The sequence below is a fragment of the Phasianus colchicus genome, chromosome 6, assembly GCF_987193195.1.
Source record: "Phasianus colchicus chromosome 6, bPhaCol1.hap1.1, whole genome shotgun sequence".
NCBI lineage: Eukaryota > Metazoa > Chordata > Aves > Galliformes > Phasianidae > Phasianus > Phasianus colchicus.
In genome coordinates, this window is record NC_143441.1 from 35,559,204 (window position 1) to 35,575,599 (window position 16,396).

General features: G+C 59.2%; 1 protein-coding gene and 1 long non-coding RNA gene across 2 annotated transcripts; both read right to left on the minus strand.

Moving 5' to 3' along the window:
* Positions 1 to 5,137: 5,137 nt before the first annotated feature.
* On the minus strand, positions 5,138 to 5,734 carry LOC116243267 (uncharacterized). Its single transcript, XR_004169920.2, has 2 exons — positions 5,647 to 5,734; positions 5,138 to 5,453 (listed from the first exon to the last, which is right to left on the minus strand). It is a non-coding gene; the product is annotated as an uncharacterized LOC116243267 (long non-coding RNA).
* Positions 5,735 to 8,040: 2,306 nt separating this feature from the next.
* SKIDA1 (SKI/DACH domain containing 1) lies at positions 8,041 to 13,365 on the minus strand. Its single transcript, XM_090142926.1, has one exon. The coding sequence runs from the start codon at positions 11,016 to 11,018 to the stop codon at positions 8,502 to 8,504; it is 2,517 nt and encodes an 838-aa protein (XP_089999052.1). The 5' UTR covers positions 11,019 to 13,365; the 3' UTR covers positions 8,041 to 8,501.
* Positions 13,366 to 16,396: the final 3,031 nt, after the last annotated feature.

Genomic DNA, 16,396 nt, shown 5'->3' on the forward strand with positions numbered 1-16,396 from the left:
CCCCGGGTTTAAATCCTCACATCATCCCCTTCACCGGCCGGGAAAGGGCGAGAGAGGGGAGAGAGGAAATGGAATTGTTCCGGGGATCGCGGTGTGTGCCGCTGGGCTTTGCCCGCTCTTCGGGTTTTGTCGCGGAGCGGTTACGTGCGGACTTGTATTTCCCTTCACAAGAATGGACAATTTTTCTCGCTTATTTGCAGTTTCCCAAAGTTCTACACACAAACCAGTGAACCTTAAGGGACCCTTTCACTCTTTTATTGTGAATATTTGTCAGTGCTCGGGGGCCGTGATCGCAGTGACAGGTGAATCAGTGGCCCGGCGGTGGCATCCCAACCCCACGGACTTGGGAACGCGGGAGCCCCCCGGGCCCACCCCCCGGGATGCGGCACCCAGCAGTTCCGTCCTCAGGGAACGGAGCGGACGGGGGCGCGGCTCCCTGGACACTCCGGAGGAGGAGGAGGAGGAAGGAGGTGCGTGAGGACTGCGGGGAGATCCAGTCCGGCAGCTCCGCGCCTTTCCACCCCCCTCACTCCCGGGAGAGTTCCCGCGGGGAGCGGAAACCCCTCGCCCCTCTCCTGCCCCCTCTTTAATTTTCATGCCGCCTTTTAATTAATAATTAAAGCTAAGAAAGGCCGGGGCTGAGGAGGGCTGCGGCTCTACCGCTGGAGTTGGCCGACCCACAAATGTGCTGGGGGGCCGCTCCGCGATTTCCCCTCCAGAGTCGGTACCCGAATCCCGCAGCCCTGGTACCGCGGAGCCGCCCCGTCCCGTCCCGTCTCGTGTTTCCCAAACGCCGCCGCCCCGAGAGGCACCCAATGCGCGGAGCCGCGCGGAACGCAACGCGGTAACGGCGGCTCTGGGAGCGCGCATTGCTCCGCGGTGCCCCGGTGCCAGCGCGCAGTTCCGACGCGAGGTCGGACTCGGCTCCGTCCGGACGTAGCTCAGTTCTTTTCCTACGAGGAAACGCCTCTGAGTTGGGGTTAACCTTCAGCGTCATGCCGAGCGCCGGGAGCTCAAAGATGCTCTCCCGGCTCTCAAACCCGAACAAAAAGGAGCTGCAGAGAATCCCGGGTTTTCGCTCCCAACAAAGAGTTCCCGGTCTCTGCATCCCGGAGCGAATTCTTATTCCTGTGTCCGCTCCGAGTATTGGAGTCGATAGAATATATCACATCTCCGAGTCCCTTCCCTGCTCGCAGCGGCTGTTGCTCGTTCCACTCCGTCCCCACCTCACGCCGGGTGCCACAGCGGCGGTCCCCGCTCAGCACTCGGCCGTTGGGGCTGCGGACACTTCTGGAATCCCGTGGTAAAAAAAAAAAAAAAAAAAAAAAAAAAAAAAAAAAAAACATCAGTAAATAAAGGTGTATGCACTGAACGCGTTCCCCGTAATCTCACAGGCACCGATGAACAAACTCAGCAAATATATGAGGGTGTGACTACAAGGTCGGAACGAACTGACTTTTAGTTATGGGATTATATTTATATAACGTACTCTTCTTTTTGTTTATTATTATTATTATTTTTTGCTTAATTATCCTACGCGACCCGTCCCGTAAACTCATGATCTGCTGTGGGATATTTCTCTCTGTCCCCTCTCTCTTTGCTGTACCCCCACAGGTTTCCAATTCGCACGCCTTTTGTTTTTCCTCTTTGTAAACGTGTATTAAAAAACGCTGTGACTGAGCGAGGTGGGACGGGCATCTGCGGGTCGGGGCGGCTGCGGTGCTTCTTCACGACGTCTCCGTCTCCTCCGAGCAGTGCTCGGCAATAGAAAACGGCAGTTTTGAAGTGTTGAGGGGAATGGCAAATGGATGCTCCGACAGCGTTCGCAAATGTGCATCAGCTGCGTATGTGCACGTATATATCTGCGTGTATGTATACACACGTATATATTTACTTAGGTGCAGTTTGCTGCTCTCCGGGCGGGACGGGACGCTGCAAGGAGCGGCGAGCGAACCCCTTGGAGATGAAACAGAGGGCAGATCGGGGGCATCGCCGCTCCCCGCACACCGAGCTCATCGGGGTCCTGTGGGCACGGCTACCCAGCCGAGATCGGCCCTTCCTTCCCGAGGCCAGGAACGCAGCGATGCTCGGTGCTGCGGCGTGTGTGCGAAGCTCTTAGCGCTATTGACTCTTAACTTTCTTCGTGAAGACAAAATTACCATATGTCGATGTGTAAACACTTCGGCATAAAATTAAAACCAGCTTCGCGCGATTGTCACCGCGCTGAATTCTGACACAAACGATCAGATGCCGGTGCGCTTCGTTTTTCCCAATGATCAGACGCAGTCAGCGTGGCTAAACCAAACGCGAGCGCTGAACGTCGTCCGAAGGGCGCCGGCTGCGGCCGGGTCGGTGCGGGCTGCGCGGAGCCGGGGTCACGTCGGGCCGGGCCGCCGGGAGCCCCTGGAGCTCTCCCGCGGGTACCGGAGCCGTGGAGCGGCGGAGGAGCACCGGGGGACACGGAGAGGCCTCGGGCGGCAGCGCCGCGATAGGGCAGCCCCGAGGAGCCCCGTGTGCCGCAGGCAGCGGAACCCCCGGACTCCTCGCTCCCAGGAGTGCCCGCAGAAGCCCCCCCTCGCCCCCCCGGCTCTTCCCGGCACGGAACACACAGCGCCGGGAGCTCGGGACGGAGCTCGGTTATCCGCAAAGCCCTCACCTTATCGACCCCCGGGGCCGCGGGAGGGGCTGGGGAAGTGCGGAGCACGAGTAATGTGCCTTACAGAGGCTCCTTTATGGGGGAAGGATGCGGAGATCATCGTGCAATTAATGACACTTTACTACCGAAATGTGTAACACCGGGTAATCACCTATAAACTTCCCGTGGAATATAAAAGACGCTCCGAGATAACAGAGCTCGGGTCGGACGTTATTTTATGGAGTACTACACGCTGCTCATTCCCACCCCTTCTCCCCTCCCCCTCCCACGTACGGCCATCCTTTTCCCCGGGCAGATGTCACCGCAGGGAACCTCCCGGCCGTCCCTCCCCCGGCTATAGCGCGCTGTGTGCCCTCTCTCAGACTCTCATGCCCGCGTACACAGATGGGAGCGACTGCTTCCAAGGCGAGCGGCCCGTTCCCCCCGTGTCGAGAAGGCAGAGAAGGGGGAACGCCGGGATGAAATGTCATGCGGAGATGTGGAGCGGCAGAAGGAGAGGGTTTGCTGGGATGCGTTTCCCTGCTAAACTCTCTTCGGGGAAAACCAGTGCAGGTTGATAGGAATATCCTGTTTTGAGAGAAACGCACCGACCGGCCTGGAGCAGGGCCGCGGGGCTCGGGGCACAGCAGTGCCTCGGCCACGTCCGCACCTCGGCCCCGGGAGGCAGCGCGGGGCTCGGCCAACGGCCCGGCCGGGGGGAACCGCAGCTGCGGGCTGTGCAGAAATCCGCGAAACGAGTGCTTAACCCGGGGGGATTTCTCCTAATGGCGAAATCAGAGAGAGAGAGTTTTCAGGGAAGAGAACGGCCCAGTATAAGTTCCTCGAGTGGAATTTACATTTCGCCGCGATTTATGGTTTATAACGGATGGACACGTGCGCGCGGGGCGGCTCCGGCGGCGGCAGGGAGAGGGGCCCGAGGGCAGGGCCCGAGCTGGGGCGGCGACCGCGGCTCTTTTTCCCCGCGGCCCGGGCTGCTCGCTCCCGCGGAGGCCGGGCTGAAGGCGCCGCGGCCGGGCCGCCCCGACCACTCCGAGCCCCTCGGCCGGGCCGGGGCACGGCGGCCGCTAACAAAGGCGGAGCGGCCCCTCCACGTGTGCGCGGCCCTCCGGCCCTCCGCGCTGCGGTGCCGGGCCCGCTCCCCGCTCCCCGCTCCCCGCTCCGGGCCGCATTAGCGGAGCGGCCATTTACTGCCCCCGGATAGCAGCAGCGCCCAGGTTAGCTCATAAAGCCATTCACACTCAACAATGGGGATTTTCTCAACAATTAACAAGAAACAACATAATAAAGCCATTTACAAAGCCCGCGCTATTTACGATAAATTAGCCGCTCTTTAAGAGAGCGGTGCGTAATTTCACACACTTTACAGCCGGGCTGCAGCACGCAGCGGACGGCCCTGTTGCGCTCCGCGCGGAGCCTCTCCCGGATCCCCTCCCGGGCCGACCCCGGAGCCGTTGCCGGGACCCGCGGGCCTCTCCCCGCCGCGCACAAAGCGGGGGGCGGCAGCGCCGTGCGAACGGCCGCGGCGGCCGCGGGGCCGGCGGGGGGCGCGGGCCGGGAGGCGCTCTGCGGCGCGGCGGCCCCCGGGGGCCGCGCGGAGCGGCTCGTGGCGCGGCGCGGGGCCGGCGGCGTGGCGCCGGGCAAGATGGCGGCCCGAGGCGCGCCGTGCCCCGCGATGGGGCCGCCCCGAGAAGCGGCCCAGCGCCGCCCGCGGCCTGCGGGAGCCCGGCACCGCGCGGGCCGGCCCCGGGGCCGCTTCCTCCCTGCCCCGCGCCGCGCGTTCTCCCTCGTTCCGCGTTCCCGTGGCCGGCGAGCGGTGGCAGCGCTGCGAGGAGCGGCTCCCGCCGAAGCGCCGCTGTTTACAAACACAGCTGTTGCGGTGTATTTGCAATGCTAAGGACGGAGCGGCGAACGAGGGCCGACGCGGAACAGACTCCCCGGCACGGGGAGGGCCGGGCGCTGCCCGGGGCCGCCAGCTCTCCCGGCCGCTATTGTGAGCGCCTCGTGCGAAACATCGCGGGCCTTCGGCGCGGGGCTCGCGGGGCCGCCCGGCAGTGAAAGGAGCGCGGGGAGAGGCCGGGCCGCGGCGCAGCTTTGTGCCGGGAGGCGGCCGGCCGCGGGGAAGGCCCGGCCCGCAGCCCGCCGTCCCGCGTCCCCCGAGCCGCAGCCGCCCGCTCGGAGCGCGGCTGGACGGGGAATGGCGGAGGCTGCGAGCGCGGCTCAGGCTCGGTGGGCCCCGGCCGCTGTTTCCGCTGCGTGGTCGCCCTTCTTTTGTACTTCGGAGCCGAACCCGGGGATGAGGCGTTGCGTGTTCTTTCCCGTCGCCATCGCACCCGGGAAAACCACGGTCCTCTGCAGCCGCCTCCCCTCACCGAGCGTTTCCCCGCTCATCTCCCTGTGTAGAAAACGTGCACTTTTTCTGCACCTCTCCCTTAGCCGCTCACACGTGCTAACAGCGACAGACAAAACGTGGTAGCGTCGTTCTCATTTCTGCAGAAAGCGTAATTTTATTAGCAACTAAATCTGGTGAAGGGAAAAGGATCCGTGTGAACAGCAAAGTTCACACCGCGGCACCGCCGCTCGCATCACTGCGCGTGCAGCAGCGAAGGGAAGACCCGCTGCAGGCAGTGCGCGCTGCAACGCGACGTGGTACGGCAGCATCCCCGCCGCCGGGGCTCGGCACGTGTTCCCTTCTCGGTGCTCGGCAGCGCTCAGCGCGGTCCCAAACTCCCTTTTGTCCTCGGCTTGGCCGCAGGCGTCTCCCCCACGAGCAGGGCAGGGAGCTGGGCCTGCGGTGTACCTGGGAGGAGCAGACGCGCTGCGCCACGTCGCTTTTCCTTTATGGAGTTCTGTGGGGTTTTGTGCACCCGGAGAGGGAAAATGGTGGCATTTCACCACTGAGACGTTTTAAATTTTCTCTGCCGTGAACATCGTGACAAAACTGTGGCCTGGCCCGTGAGATCACCTTCGTTTTTCCTCACGTTATAACTTACCGTTCAGGCAGAAATGGGTTATTGGTGCACAACGCAACGTATTTGTTGGACTCTGTATTAGTGAGGCTGGCATGGCAGCGGGCTCTGTCTCAGCACCAGTTGCAGTGCCATCTCCAACAGCCGTCCGACCACCCGAACTGGGAGGAATGCCGTATTTTGCATCACAGTGCGTTACGTACCTGGTGACACTCCCGGCACAGTGACACCACGGGGCCCCGTGGGCAGCACCAAGTGCACACGTGTGGCGATGGGGATGTGTGGCTCGGTGCCTCCCGCTGCACCCTGGCCAGGCGCCATACGTCCCCGGCCCTGCAGGGCCTGTTTGGGATCAGTGTGTGTCTCTATCCCCTCCCCCCCTCCCCCCGGATTATTTCAGGAACCCAAAAAGGCACCTCTGCAATTTACAATTCCCAGCCACATCAGCACAGCGTAATTGGAAGTAAACAGGGTCAGGGGACAGAGTTCCTCTGAAAGCGATACGTTGTTTAATTGACACGACAAAATTTTAGGCTTCCAGTTTGCATATTACATCTCCGCAGCTTTCCAATTTGATTTTTTTTCCTCTTTTTTTTTTCTTTCTTTTTTTTTTTCTTTCTTTCTTTCTTTTTTTTTTCGGTGCAGGGAAGACCTGTGTCAGGCAGAGCAGAGCAGGGGCTTCCCAGGGCGGTGCGCTCTGACCATATTCACAACTCTCTGGAAATAGGGCCACGGTCTGCTCGGCCCCAAATGCACGCGGGTAAACACTCGGCCCCCAGCCACTCTGCGAGCCGATTTTTCACGACCATCGTAATTTCAGCAGCGCGGTTAAGTGTGCAGAGTACCTTTTGCAATTGGCAGCTCTAAGTGATGTGAGCATGCGGGGGAAGGGTAACCCCGCCGAAGGATGATTGTTTACTCTCTCTAACTGTATTTGGTGCAGGTATTCCTAGAGCGGGGCTTTACAATGGGGGAAAAGGAGGGCGCGGGGATAGCGCGGAGCTGCGGGCGGCGGCGTGCACAGAGCCACGAGGGCTGCGGGGGGCACCACAAAGGCAGGGATGAAACAGCCGAGAGCGGCAGCGGATCGCCGGCAGAATGTTGACTTTGAGTCACACGGTAAACATCACGTTGTGGCTTTGTTTTCCTTTTTTTTTTTTTTCTTTTTTTCTTTTTTTTTTTTTTCTTTTCTTTGATTTACGATAAATTATCCTTCCGAGATTGATCGATGAGTGGAATCCTTAACATTTAATTTAGGAATGATCTAGTATAAATAAAGCGCCAATCCAAAGAAAGAAACCAGCAGTCCTTCAGCCGAAACCCCGCTGATTCAGCACTCGGCCTTCCCGGGGCCGCAAACTTCTGGGCCGCGCTCGGAGCTGCGCCCGTCCCCCCGCGCCGGGGCCCTTCTGCAGCCCTCGGCCCCGGGCCCGGCTGCTGCGCGGCGGCCTTCCTTTCTTTTTTCTTTTTTCTTTTTTTTCCCTTTCTTTTGGAGGGGCTTTGGGGGCAGGGAGGGAAACAGTGAACCTCTTGAAGCGTATTTCCTCGGAATCCAACCGGGGATCTCCCAAACGGAGAGGAAAGCGAGGATAAATTGCAATAATTCAAAGTGTAGGGAATCAGGAATTTTTAAACAGTGTTTTTAATTGAAAATAAAGCTAAAGCATGCTTTTCAACAGTGCAAATTTCCATCATTTTGATTTACCGCTTCCATCATCACAATATATTATACCGGCATGTCTCTCCGAGGCGAGGCCCTCGCCCCCGCCCGCTCCACTATTTCGATATTAAGTGCAAATAGAGATAATCGCCTCTGATTGTCACGTGCGGTAGAAACGTTTCTGCTACATAGAGAGGACGGCCTGGAAACAAAAACCGACAGCGCCGGGGTTCGGGGCTGAGGACAACGAGGCGGCAGCGCCCGAGTTCAGGGCCGCAGAGCCACGAGCAGCGCGGGGCTCGCGTTTGGTGCGCTGTTCCCACTCCTGGCCCCTCGCTCCGCTCTCTCTGCGCCGCATTTACTGCTTCGCTATTTCCTGCGGCCCGCGCGGGGTTGCCCATAAATCGCCGCGGGCCGGGCAGGGCTCCGAGCGCCGTGCAAGTTTGCAGGGGCGCGTTCGGAGCGCAGCTTCGGCACGACGTGAGCGGGTAACTGTAACCTTATTTAAGACCTCTGGGTGAAACAAAAAGGCTTCCAATCGCACCGAGGGGCTGCACGAGCGAAAGGACGCCCTTTCCCCGCGCTGCGATCCCCCGTTTCGTGCTGCTCTCTGCCCCCGCCTTCCCCAGGGGCTGAGCGCAGCGCTGTGGGCCCGAGGCACCGCACCGCCCCGCTCCGAGCGCCGAGGTGCGGCCAGCCCTCCTGTGCGGCCGTGGCACTTCACAAACTTGAACTGAATTAACAGTTAGACTGCCATGTTCGAAATCTAGTGCATAAATTTAATGGCTCATTCTAGTATTTATTATTCAACCTTTTGACATTTATTTGCAGCAGTTGAATTGAGGTACTGGTGCATTATTAGCATTCAAACAGTAAAGTGTTCCAGCTCTACCGGCGTAACTGAGTTGAGTTGAGTCTTTGCCTGAAGTACTCTGTGGAATGTAACAAAAAATACCCAAATGTAACAGGAAAAAAAAAATAGAAAGAAAAAAAAAAGAAAAGAAAAACAACAAAAAAAAAAGACCCAAACAAACCAAACCAAAACCACTGTTGGAACAAGGGAAGAAAACGGTAATCCGGGTTCTGTCTTCACAAACGACACGACGGATCCCAGCAGCGAGCGCTGCGCGGCGTTAAGGGCCGCACGAACCTTCCTGCCGAGCTCACGCAGAGCACAGCCCGAGAGGTGGTTCCAGCAAATATTTTCCAAAGTATTTTATTAATTAAATTTCCTGAATTTGTGGCTAGGTGGGAGAGGTATTGCAGAGCCGCCCAGCTGCCATTTCCACACGGGATGGGCCCTGTGAGGTGCTTGCGAGTCCTTAGTGGTGCTTAAGGAATAAGCTGGCAACAAATCCCCGTCATGGCCAATAATTAGCGACGGTGGACAGGGAAAATTTGCCATGAAATTAAACGGCCTTTTCACCGCTGATGCTACATTGCCGGCTACCCTTCTGCGCCTATTGTTGGCCGTGAGATCGTCCAGTGTTCCTTCGGGCTCGGCTTTACCTGCGGGCCGCGGGCTCCGCGCCGATTTCAGATTTGGTTTGAGCGGAGGAGGCTGCAGCGCGGGCCGCTTGCCCAGAACCAGCGTCCTGTAGTTCTTTCTCACCCTCGCTCCAAATTTATACTCCCCATCCTCAGGTTTTGGAGTACCTAAAGTGCATGAGAGGCCCTGACTCTGAGTCAGCGGGGGGAAGGAAGTGGTTTCTTTCTCAGTGCATGCAGAATCCTCCTTGGCCGTTCCTAAAGCGTCCTGCTCGCTGCCCTCCGTCACGCCGCGACGCTCCTCCTCGGGATCATTGCACTCACACCGCAGCTCGTGGGGTGGAGGGTCGGGCCCGTCCTCGCCGCTCGCCTCCTCCTCGGTTTTGATGCGGACGCGGTGCGGGAAGGGCAGCGCCTCGGCCCCCGGCTCAGCGCTCCGCGGCTCCGCAGCCCCCGGAGAGGCGGCGTCCTCCGCGGGATCGGTCCGTAACGAGGGCAAATCCGTGGCAAATTCAATACAATGAGGGATTTGGGAATCTTTTTCGGAATTCGCAGCCGCTGATGAAGAATCATTATTTAAGATCCTAGCAGCTATTGTATTGTTATCTGCACAGTGTGTAGTAGTTGCTGGAAGGCATTTCCTTGCCTCTCTGAGTATTCTTTGTTGTGGAAATGCATTGTTTGTCTTTGGGCTAGGTGAAGAGGCCCCCTTTGCAACGCAGTTAATTGTTAGGTCAGTACTCTTGGCGTTATTGGGAAATTCAGAGTGTGGGAATGTGATCTCGGCCGCCCTCCGCTCCCTTATCTCCGCGAAGCAGCTCCCAGGGCCGCCGGGGCAGCGTAGCGCCGGGCCCCAGCCGGGCCGGCCCCACTCCTCGGGCAGCTCCGGCTTCACGCAGCCCGCGGCGCGGCGGAGGGCGGGCGGCCCGCCGGGATCCGTCGGGGCCGGGGCCGGGGGCCGGGGGGCGGCGGCGGCGGCCAGATGGTACAAGAAGTTGGCGTGCACCACGGCGGGCGGGCTGCAGAAGCTGGTGCGCCTGAAGCGGATGCTCTGCACCGAGACCTGGCTGGAGACCGAGCTGGAGTCGGAGTCCGAGGTGCTGTCCTCCTCCTCCTCCTCCTCTTCCTCCTCCTCCTCCTCCTCCTCCTCTTCCTCCTCCTCCTCCGAGCTGCCCTCGCTGGAGTCCGAGCCGCCGCTGCCCTCCTCGTCCTCCTCCTCCTCGTCCTCCTCCTCCGAGCTGCCCTCGCTGGAGCTGGACGGGCTGGAGCCGCAGTCCGAGTCGTGCGCGGCGCGGCCGGAGCAGCAGCTGGACTCCGAGTCGCTGCTGCCGCTCTCGGCGAAGGCGGGCGAAGGCGGCGGCCCGAAGCCGCGCGGCAGCGGCAGAGACAGCCGCGGGGCGCCGCGGGGCCGGCAGGGCCGCGCCAGGGCCAGGGGCCGCCGGGGGGGGCCCAGCGCGGCGGCGACGGCGGCGGCGGCGGCGGCTGCGGCGGCGGCGGCGGCGGCGGCCCCGTGGCGGCGGCGGCGGCAGCGGACGGGCAGGGGCAGGGGCAGGGGCGGGGGCCCGGCGGCCGGGAGCCGAGGCCGCGCCGTGGCGGCGGCGGGCGGGGGGCGGGCGGCGGGAGGGCGGCGGGCGCGGAGGGGAGCGCAGCCGCCCGCCGCCGTTTCATAGCCGCCGGGAGGTTTGCGGGGCGCCCGGGCCAGCTCCGGGTAGCCGTGGCCAGTGTATTTACTAAAAAGGTGAGGTAGATGGGAGGTCGGCAGCAGGGCCGCGGCCCCCGGCCGCAGAGCTTTCCGCCTGATTGGCAGCAGCGGCCGGGGAGAGTCATTCAAACCCAGCCAAAGTTTGTTCTCCTTCCAGAAGCCGCGGAAGGGGTCGGCGGGCGCCCGCTCCGGCCGCAGCTCGCCGCCCGCCAGGGCCCGGCCGAGCTTCCGCCGCTTTGTCCTGAGGACCCGCTCGGTTTTGCAGGAGGTGTAGAGCGCTTCCACGTCCTCTCTGGAGATGAGCGTGCATTTGGCGGCGTGGAACGCGATGGAGTTGATGGCTTTGAGTTTCCTCAACTCCTCCAGGTCGCAGTGATGCTTTTTGACTTTCAAATGATCCATTCGCTTGTGCACGGTGGTCCGCGGGATGTTTTTGAGCAGGTCGGTGAAAACCTGGGAGAGTGCAAACATTTGCTTTCCTTTAATGATGAGGTAGCCGAGCCGCACTCCATCCACCTCTTCAAACCCCGACTTCAGGTCTCCCATTTCGCGAATTAAATCATTCCCGGCATTTGCGGAGAGAGAGAGAGAAGAAAAAAAAAAAAAAAAAGGAAAAAAAAAAGGGGAAAAAAAAAAAAAGAAAAAGCCACACACACACAATCCTCGGCCAGATGCTGTATTTGTCTCAAGGCATCCTGCTAACAGAGCGCAACAAAGGCTGCTGCTATTCCTGGTGGGTGAAGTGCCAAACTTTAGACAAAATTTAAAAAATAAAAATAAGTTAAAAAAAAAAAAAAAAACACCACCGTGAGGCTACAATCAATATGTAATCTTAAAAATCAGCTTTGCCAAAGTGTTTCTCTAAGTTGCTGCCGCAGATCAGTACCTGTTCCCTTTCATTCCCTGCTTTTCCATTGGAAACTATGATAATGGAATGTGAAGGGAGGAAGAGAAAAGCAATGCAGCTGCTATTCCCGCCGCTGCTTTAGCTACAAATAAAATGACAGAGTGAAGTGAGCTCGTCCGGAGACACCTTCATCAATTAATTCCCCTAAAGCCAACGCTGATTGGACACTCCTGACAGGTGATGCAATAAAAATTGATATTCCACCCCTTCCCCCCAAAAATCTCCCGCTAATTAGCATACCCTCATACCGCCGCCTCCCCTCCCAAAGTAAATAATACAGTTCGCAGATAAATCTTTCTATTAAACAATCCGGGCTCCAGCACGCTCCGACCTCTCCGGCTTGCTCCTCGCTCGCTCCGCACGAAGGATTTCGGTGCTTTTTCGTAGCGTTTCGTATATTTTTTAGGCTATTTCGGACCAACGTTGCTCTTTTGTGCGCGCCGTAAGTGTGAGGGACGGAAGCGTGAGCGCGGCGGTGGGAGATCCTCCGCGAGCGCGGCCGTTCGGCAGCGGCGTTCGCCGCGCATTGTGCGGCTCCGCGCCCCGGGCCCGGCGCTCCCAACTTCGAGGCTCGGAGCGAGGAATACTTACATGTGCGGGCCGCTCCGATTTTCCTTTCCTGCGCAATTCGCTCTGTGCGGCCGGGGCTATTTTGCTGCCCGCACCCCGCGCTGCCCGAGCGCTCGAAGCCGCGGTTCGAATATTGCGGGAGGGGGAGGAGGACGCGGTCTGGCGTCAGCCCCGTAACAAAGCATAGAGAAGGCAGAAAGGCGCACACTTCCCCCAGTTAACCGTGCCGGATGGCGAGCTGCGGTGTGCTACGGTCCCGGAGCCCGCGTCGGGATTGCTGCGCGCCGATTGCTTCCAGCGGAGGAAGAAGGCGGAATACCCCGGGTGCTTCCAGGGCTCTACGTAACAACACCGAGCGCTGCGCGCACCGTGAGCGGGGCTGCGAGGGGCTACGGAGCGGCTGCCCCGCTCTGGGCATGGCCGGGCCGGGGCGGCACCTCCGCGGCCGTGCGGTGTTCCATGGGAGCAGCCCCTTAACATCAACGTGAAGGTTTAACCTCTTCTTGGGAATGCGGAATTATTGCCGTGCGAGGAGCGATGGTTCCGGACTCGCTGCCCCGCCGCACGCCGCTCCGTGTCACGTCCAAGTGATGCTCGCGGTGTGTGCTCAGCCGCGGGCACGGTCGTGTGGCCCGGAGTCACACGTATCCGCGAGGGGAATGACACATCCTGGAGTGCTGGGGCTTGGCAAGGGGAAAAAAAAAAAAAAAAAAAAAAAGGACAGACAGGGGGAAAAAAAAAAAAAAAAAAAAAGCTTCAATCCCGACTGTCAATATCCACTCCATGGACTGGCGATACGGTGAGCAGAGGTCGCGTTACCCCGTCAGGTAGAGCCAAAATAAAGGGCATCATCTCCCCGAAAAAGGCTCGGCGAGGGGGAAGCACGCGATCCCCCCCGTGCCGCAGGAATTCGAGAGCGAGTCGGGAATTTCGAGCAGCGCATCCGGAAATTGAGGAAGTCTATGGCAGAGAGCCTCCGAGTCACGGGCTGAGGTTTGAAGTCAGCCTCGAACTACTGTTGCTCTCAGCGCAGATGTAATCGCCGCCGTTCAACTTAATCCATGTGTGCCCGGCCCGCGATGTCTACTTCTTCCCTTTGAAATCTAAGGGCAGCGTTCCCATCCAGGAAACCAGAGCTAGAGCCGATTACATCGCGGCCCCCGAACGGGAGAGGCTCCGGGGCGCATCCCGCGCCGCGCGGCCCCACCGCGGCCGAACAATGCCTCCGCCGCTCCCCCCGCCCGCGGCTCTGCCCCCGGCTCCGCGCTGTGCCCCGGCCGGGAGGGACCCGGGGGCGGCGACGGAGTCGCGGGGAAACGCGCTGCCCGCGTGGGACGGAAACCCTCGTGGTGTTTGTAGAGCGAGAGACAATACGGGCGTTTAAAAATTCCTCCTGATGTACTTATATGCTGCCAACACCCCCACCCCCTCCCGCTGCTCTCCTCCCCCTGCTTTAAGGTTAAGGCGATGGAGTCAACAGTGAGGGAGCAGTGAACTCCGAGAGAGCTTTTCAGAAGACGTTACAAAAAAATAAAAAAATAATAATAAAAACACACACACCACCACTAACAAAACGCGATGAGTACCGAGGTCCTTTATCTGCACGGAACTGGGCGGTTCGGTCCCTGATGAAATCCCCGCGGGGACACACAGAGGCACACACACACACACCCTGCGGTGACAGCCCGGCTGTTATTTCCAAAATGCGTGATTTCTGTTGGTGTAATTCCGCCGCTACCAAACGCCGTGAAGCAGCGGCGGCTGTCTGCACACCCTTCGCGTTCTGAAAGGTATACGGCCACGGCCGCTGGCTGGAGCCGAAGCCCCGTGTGGAAGGGCAGGAAGGCGGCAGAACTCCTAGGAAACGTCCCCCCGTGCCCACACTCGCACCCAGCCCCGCACTCCCTCACCCCGCACATCTCTGCCCGCTCCCTGCACCCTCCTCTCCCCGCGCCGGGTCGGGCATCCGGGCTCGGCCCCGGCCCCGCCGAGAGACCCCGAGGAAGGGCCGCGGGCCCCACGCTCACGCACAGGAAGGGCCGGGGGCTTCCGGATGGGTTTGCACGCACAAGGGGGATTACGATCGATAGATACCGCCGTTTGCGGCCGGGATCGGTAACGTGAACGCCATCCAAAAGAATTAAAATGAACAATTAAAGGTGTCTGGCGTCAATTACGTGAAAAGTTGTGTGTGTGTACATCCGTGTGTGTGCTGACCCGGCTGTATGTGCGGGGCTCCCAGATGCCAGGGAGTTCCTTTGTTAATTTTACGGACGGTGTCACCCTGCCCGCGATCACGGATGCCCACGACGAAAGGCCTCTGTCTGTCCCACGTTTCCCGGGAGGAGGACACGGAGGTGCCCGCTCAGGCCGAGCGCGCACACACACACACACACACACACGGCTCTGGGGTGGTGTGTCCGGGCACACACACACACACACACACACCATCAATCAGCCGTGCTCCTTTTCACGCTGAGCAGCGTGCAATGCGCGATCTGCACTCTGCACTGCGCGGTGTTCCAGCCCCGAAGCCGTCTAGTCCGAAGTAGAAACCTCATTAAGAAAACAAAGAGAAAAGGAATATTCGTGGTACTCCGTTGCAGACCTATTCCCATTTTCTATAAATCGCATACTTTCATTTTTGTAAACTCGTGTTCAAATATAGGGAAGTGCTTCATCACGGCGTTGAGGGGAAAAAAAATACGCGTAGCGCTGGAAATTCGCCTTTACGCGATGGTTTGATTTATTTTCACAGAACGGTGATGTTTAAATACCGTCGCAATTCCTCCTGACCTCTTCCCCCCGCAGCGGCGCGGCACACACACCGCGGAGCGCTCAGTGGGAAATGCAGCAGCGATGCCCACCGGCAGCTGTGCCGATGGGAGAGCGCTTCGGGAACCTCCAGGGCAGCCCGAGAGGCCATCTGCATTTCCACCCAGGGATTGCCGCCCTATTCGCGAATTATCATTATTAATTATTATTTCTTAAGTGCTGGGCCGCGTCTTCAGGTATTGACAAGCTGTAAATAAACCTTCTGCTTTCACGACTTGGGCAGAAATAAATGCTTCGGAGGATAACTCCTCTGCTCCTCGCTCCCAGAGCCCACCGTGTGCACCGCGCTCGGGGAGGAGCAGCGAGCAGCCAGGGGCTATCACAAAGGGCCGGGAACGTAAATATAATGGGGTCAAAGAACAGTATAATGGGATCCTTCTGCTATTTTAAAGTCAGCCAAATGTGACTGTAGGACTTAAAAATCGCCGTAAATTCCGCTGTGACAACGAATGAGAATGTTCAACTAAATCTCCTAAATACGTAGGACACGTAGAAATGCCAAATATCGGCCTGAACAAAAATCATCGCACCGCTGTGTCCAGGAGTTGCAGGGCTCTTTTTTTTTTTTTTTTTTTTTTTCTCTCTCTCTCTCCTTTTCCCCCTTTGCAAACAAAGCAGCGCTGTGCAGTTCCGCGGAGCGCTGTGTAAGTTGTGATGGTCGGAGGGGGCCGGGGCGTCCCCCGCACGTGAGAATTTGGTGCGATTCACAATCACGGCGGGTTGAGGCTCTGCCTGAGCTCGGTGCTCCCGCAGCTTTAGGACACTTTCCGCAGGAGTTTCTGGCCGCATACTCCATGCCATGTTGTTTACTGACCCATAATCAAAACGCGGTGACCTCCTACCCTTTTTTTGCCCCTTGACCCACGCTGAATTCAATGCAGCCTTTATAAATTTGCAAATCCTTGGACGTAAAGGGGATTTGGCGCGGCTTTGTTCGGAAAGGCTCCCAAAAGTTTGCATTTTTAATTAGGCAAAGGTACAGCACCGAGCGCTGGGAAACGGGGGCCCGTCCCGCACGGAGGTGATCGCTCTGAATTTCTGCACCGGGAATCTCCGTCCCCAACCCGCGCCGCAGCCCCGAAGCGGAGGGAATCCGAGGTTTTGGGCAGCCCCAAATCGGCGATGTGGCCCCGCTCAGCCCGGGTCGTGAGGACGGGCGGGCCGCGGTCTCCCACCGCCGCGCACCGCGCCAAGTCGGGCCGGGCGCGTCCCTTATCGCTGCCATCACTCAGCCCAAAGGACACCGTCATTACGGCGGTGATAAAACAACGCCCGCTGATGTGTGCTGGATAAATACAGAATGTTTACAGCCCTAAAGTGCTTCGATTCCAATCAAAGGCTATGAAAGAAAAGCCCCTCTTCCTGCCTCCTTCCTCCCCTCCCCGTAATTCCTTATTTATTTACCCCGTGGTCGCAACGCGGCCCTAGGAAATAGAACGGCCGCACCGGGGGGGCACCTCTGCATTCATTTTCCAGCTGCTCAGGGGGTACCGCTGCGGGGGGGAGCACAGAACCCCCCGCTCCCCGAGAGCCCGCGATCATCTCAAATATTCACGGTATCAGCAGATCCCATCGTAATCAGATTAAAGCGAGGTTTGGGGGTGGAGGGGGG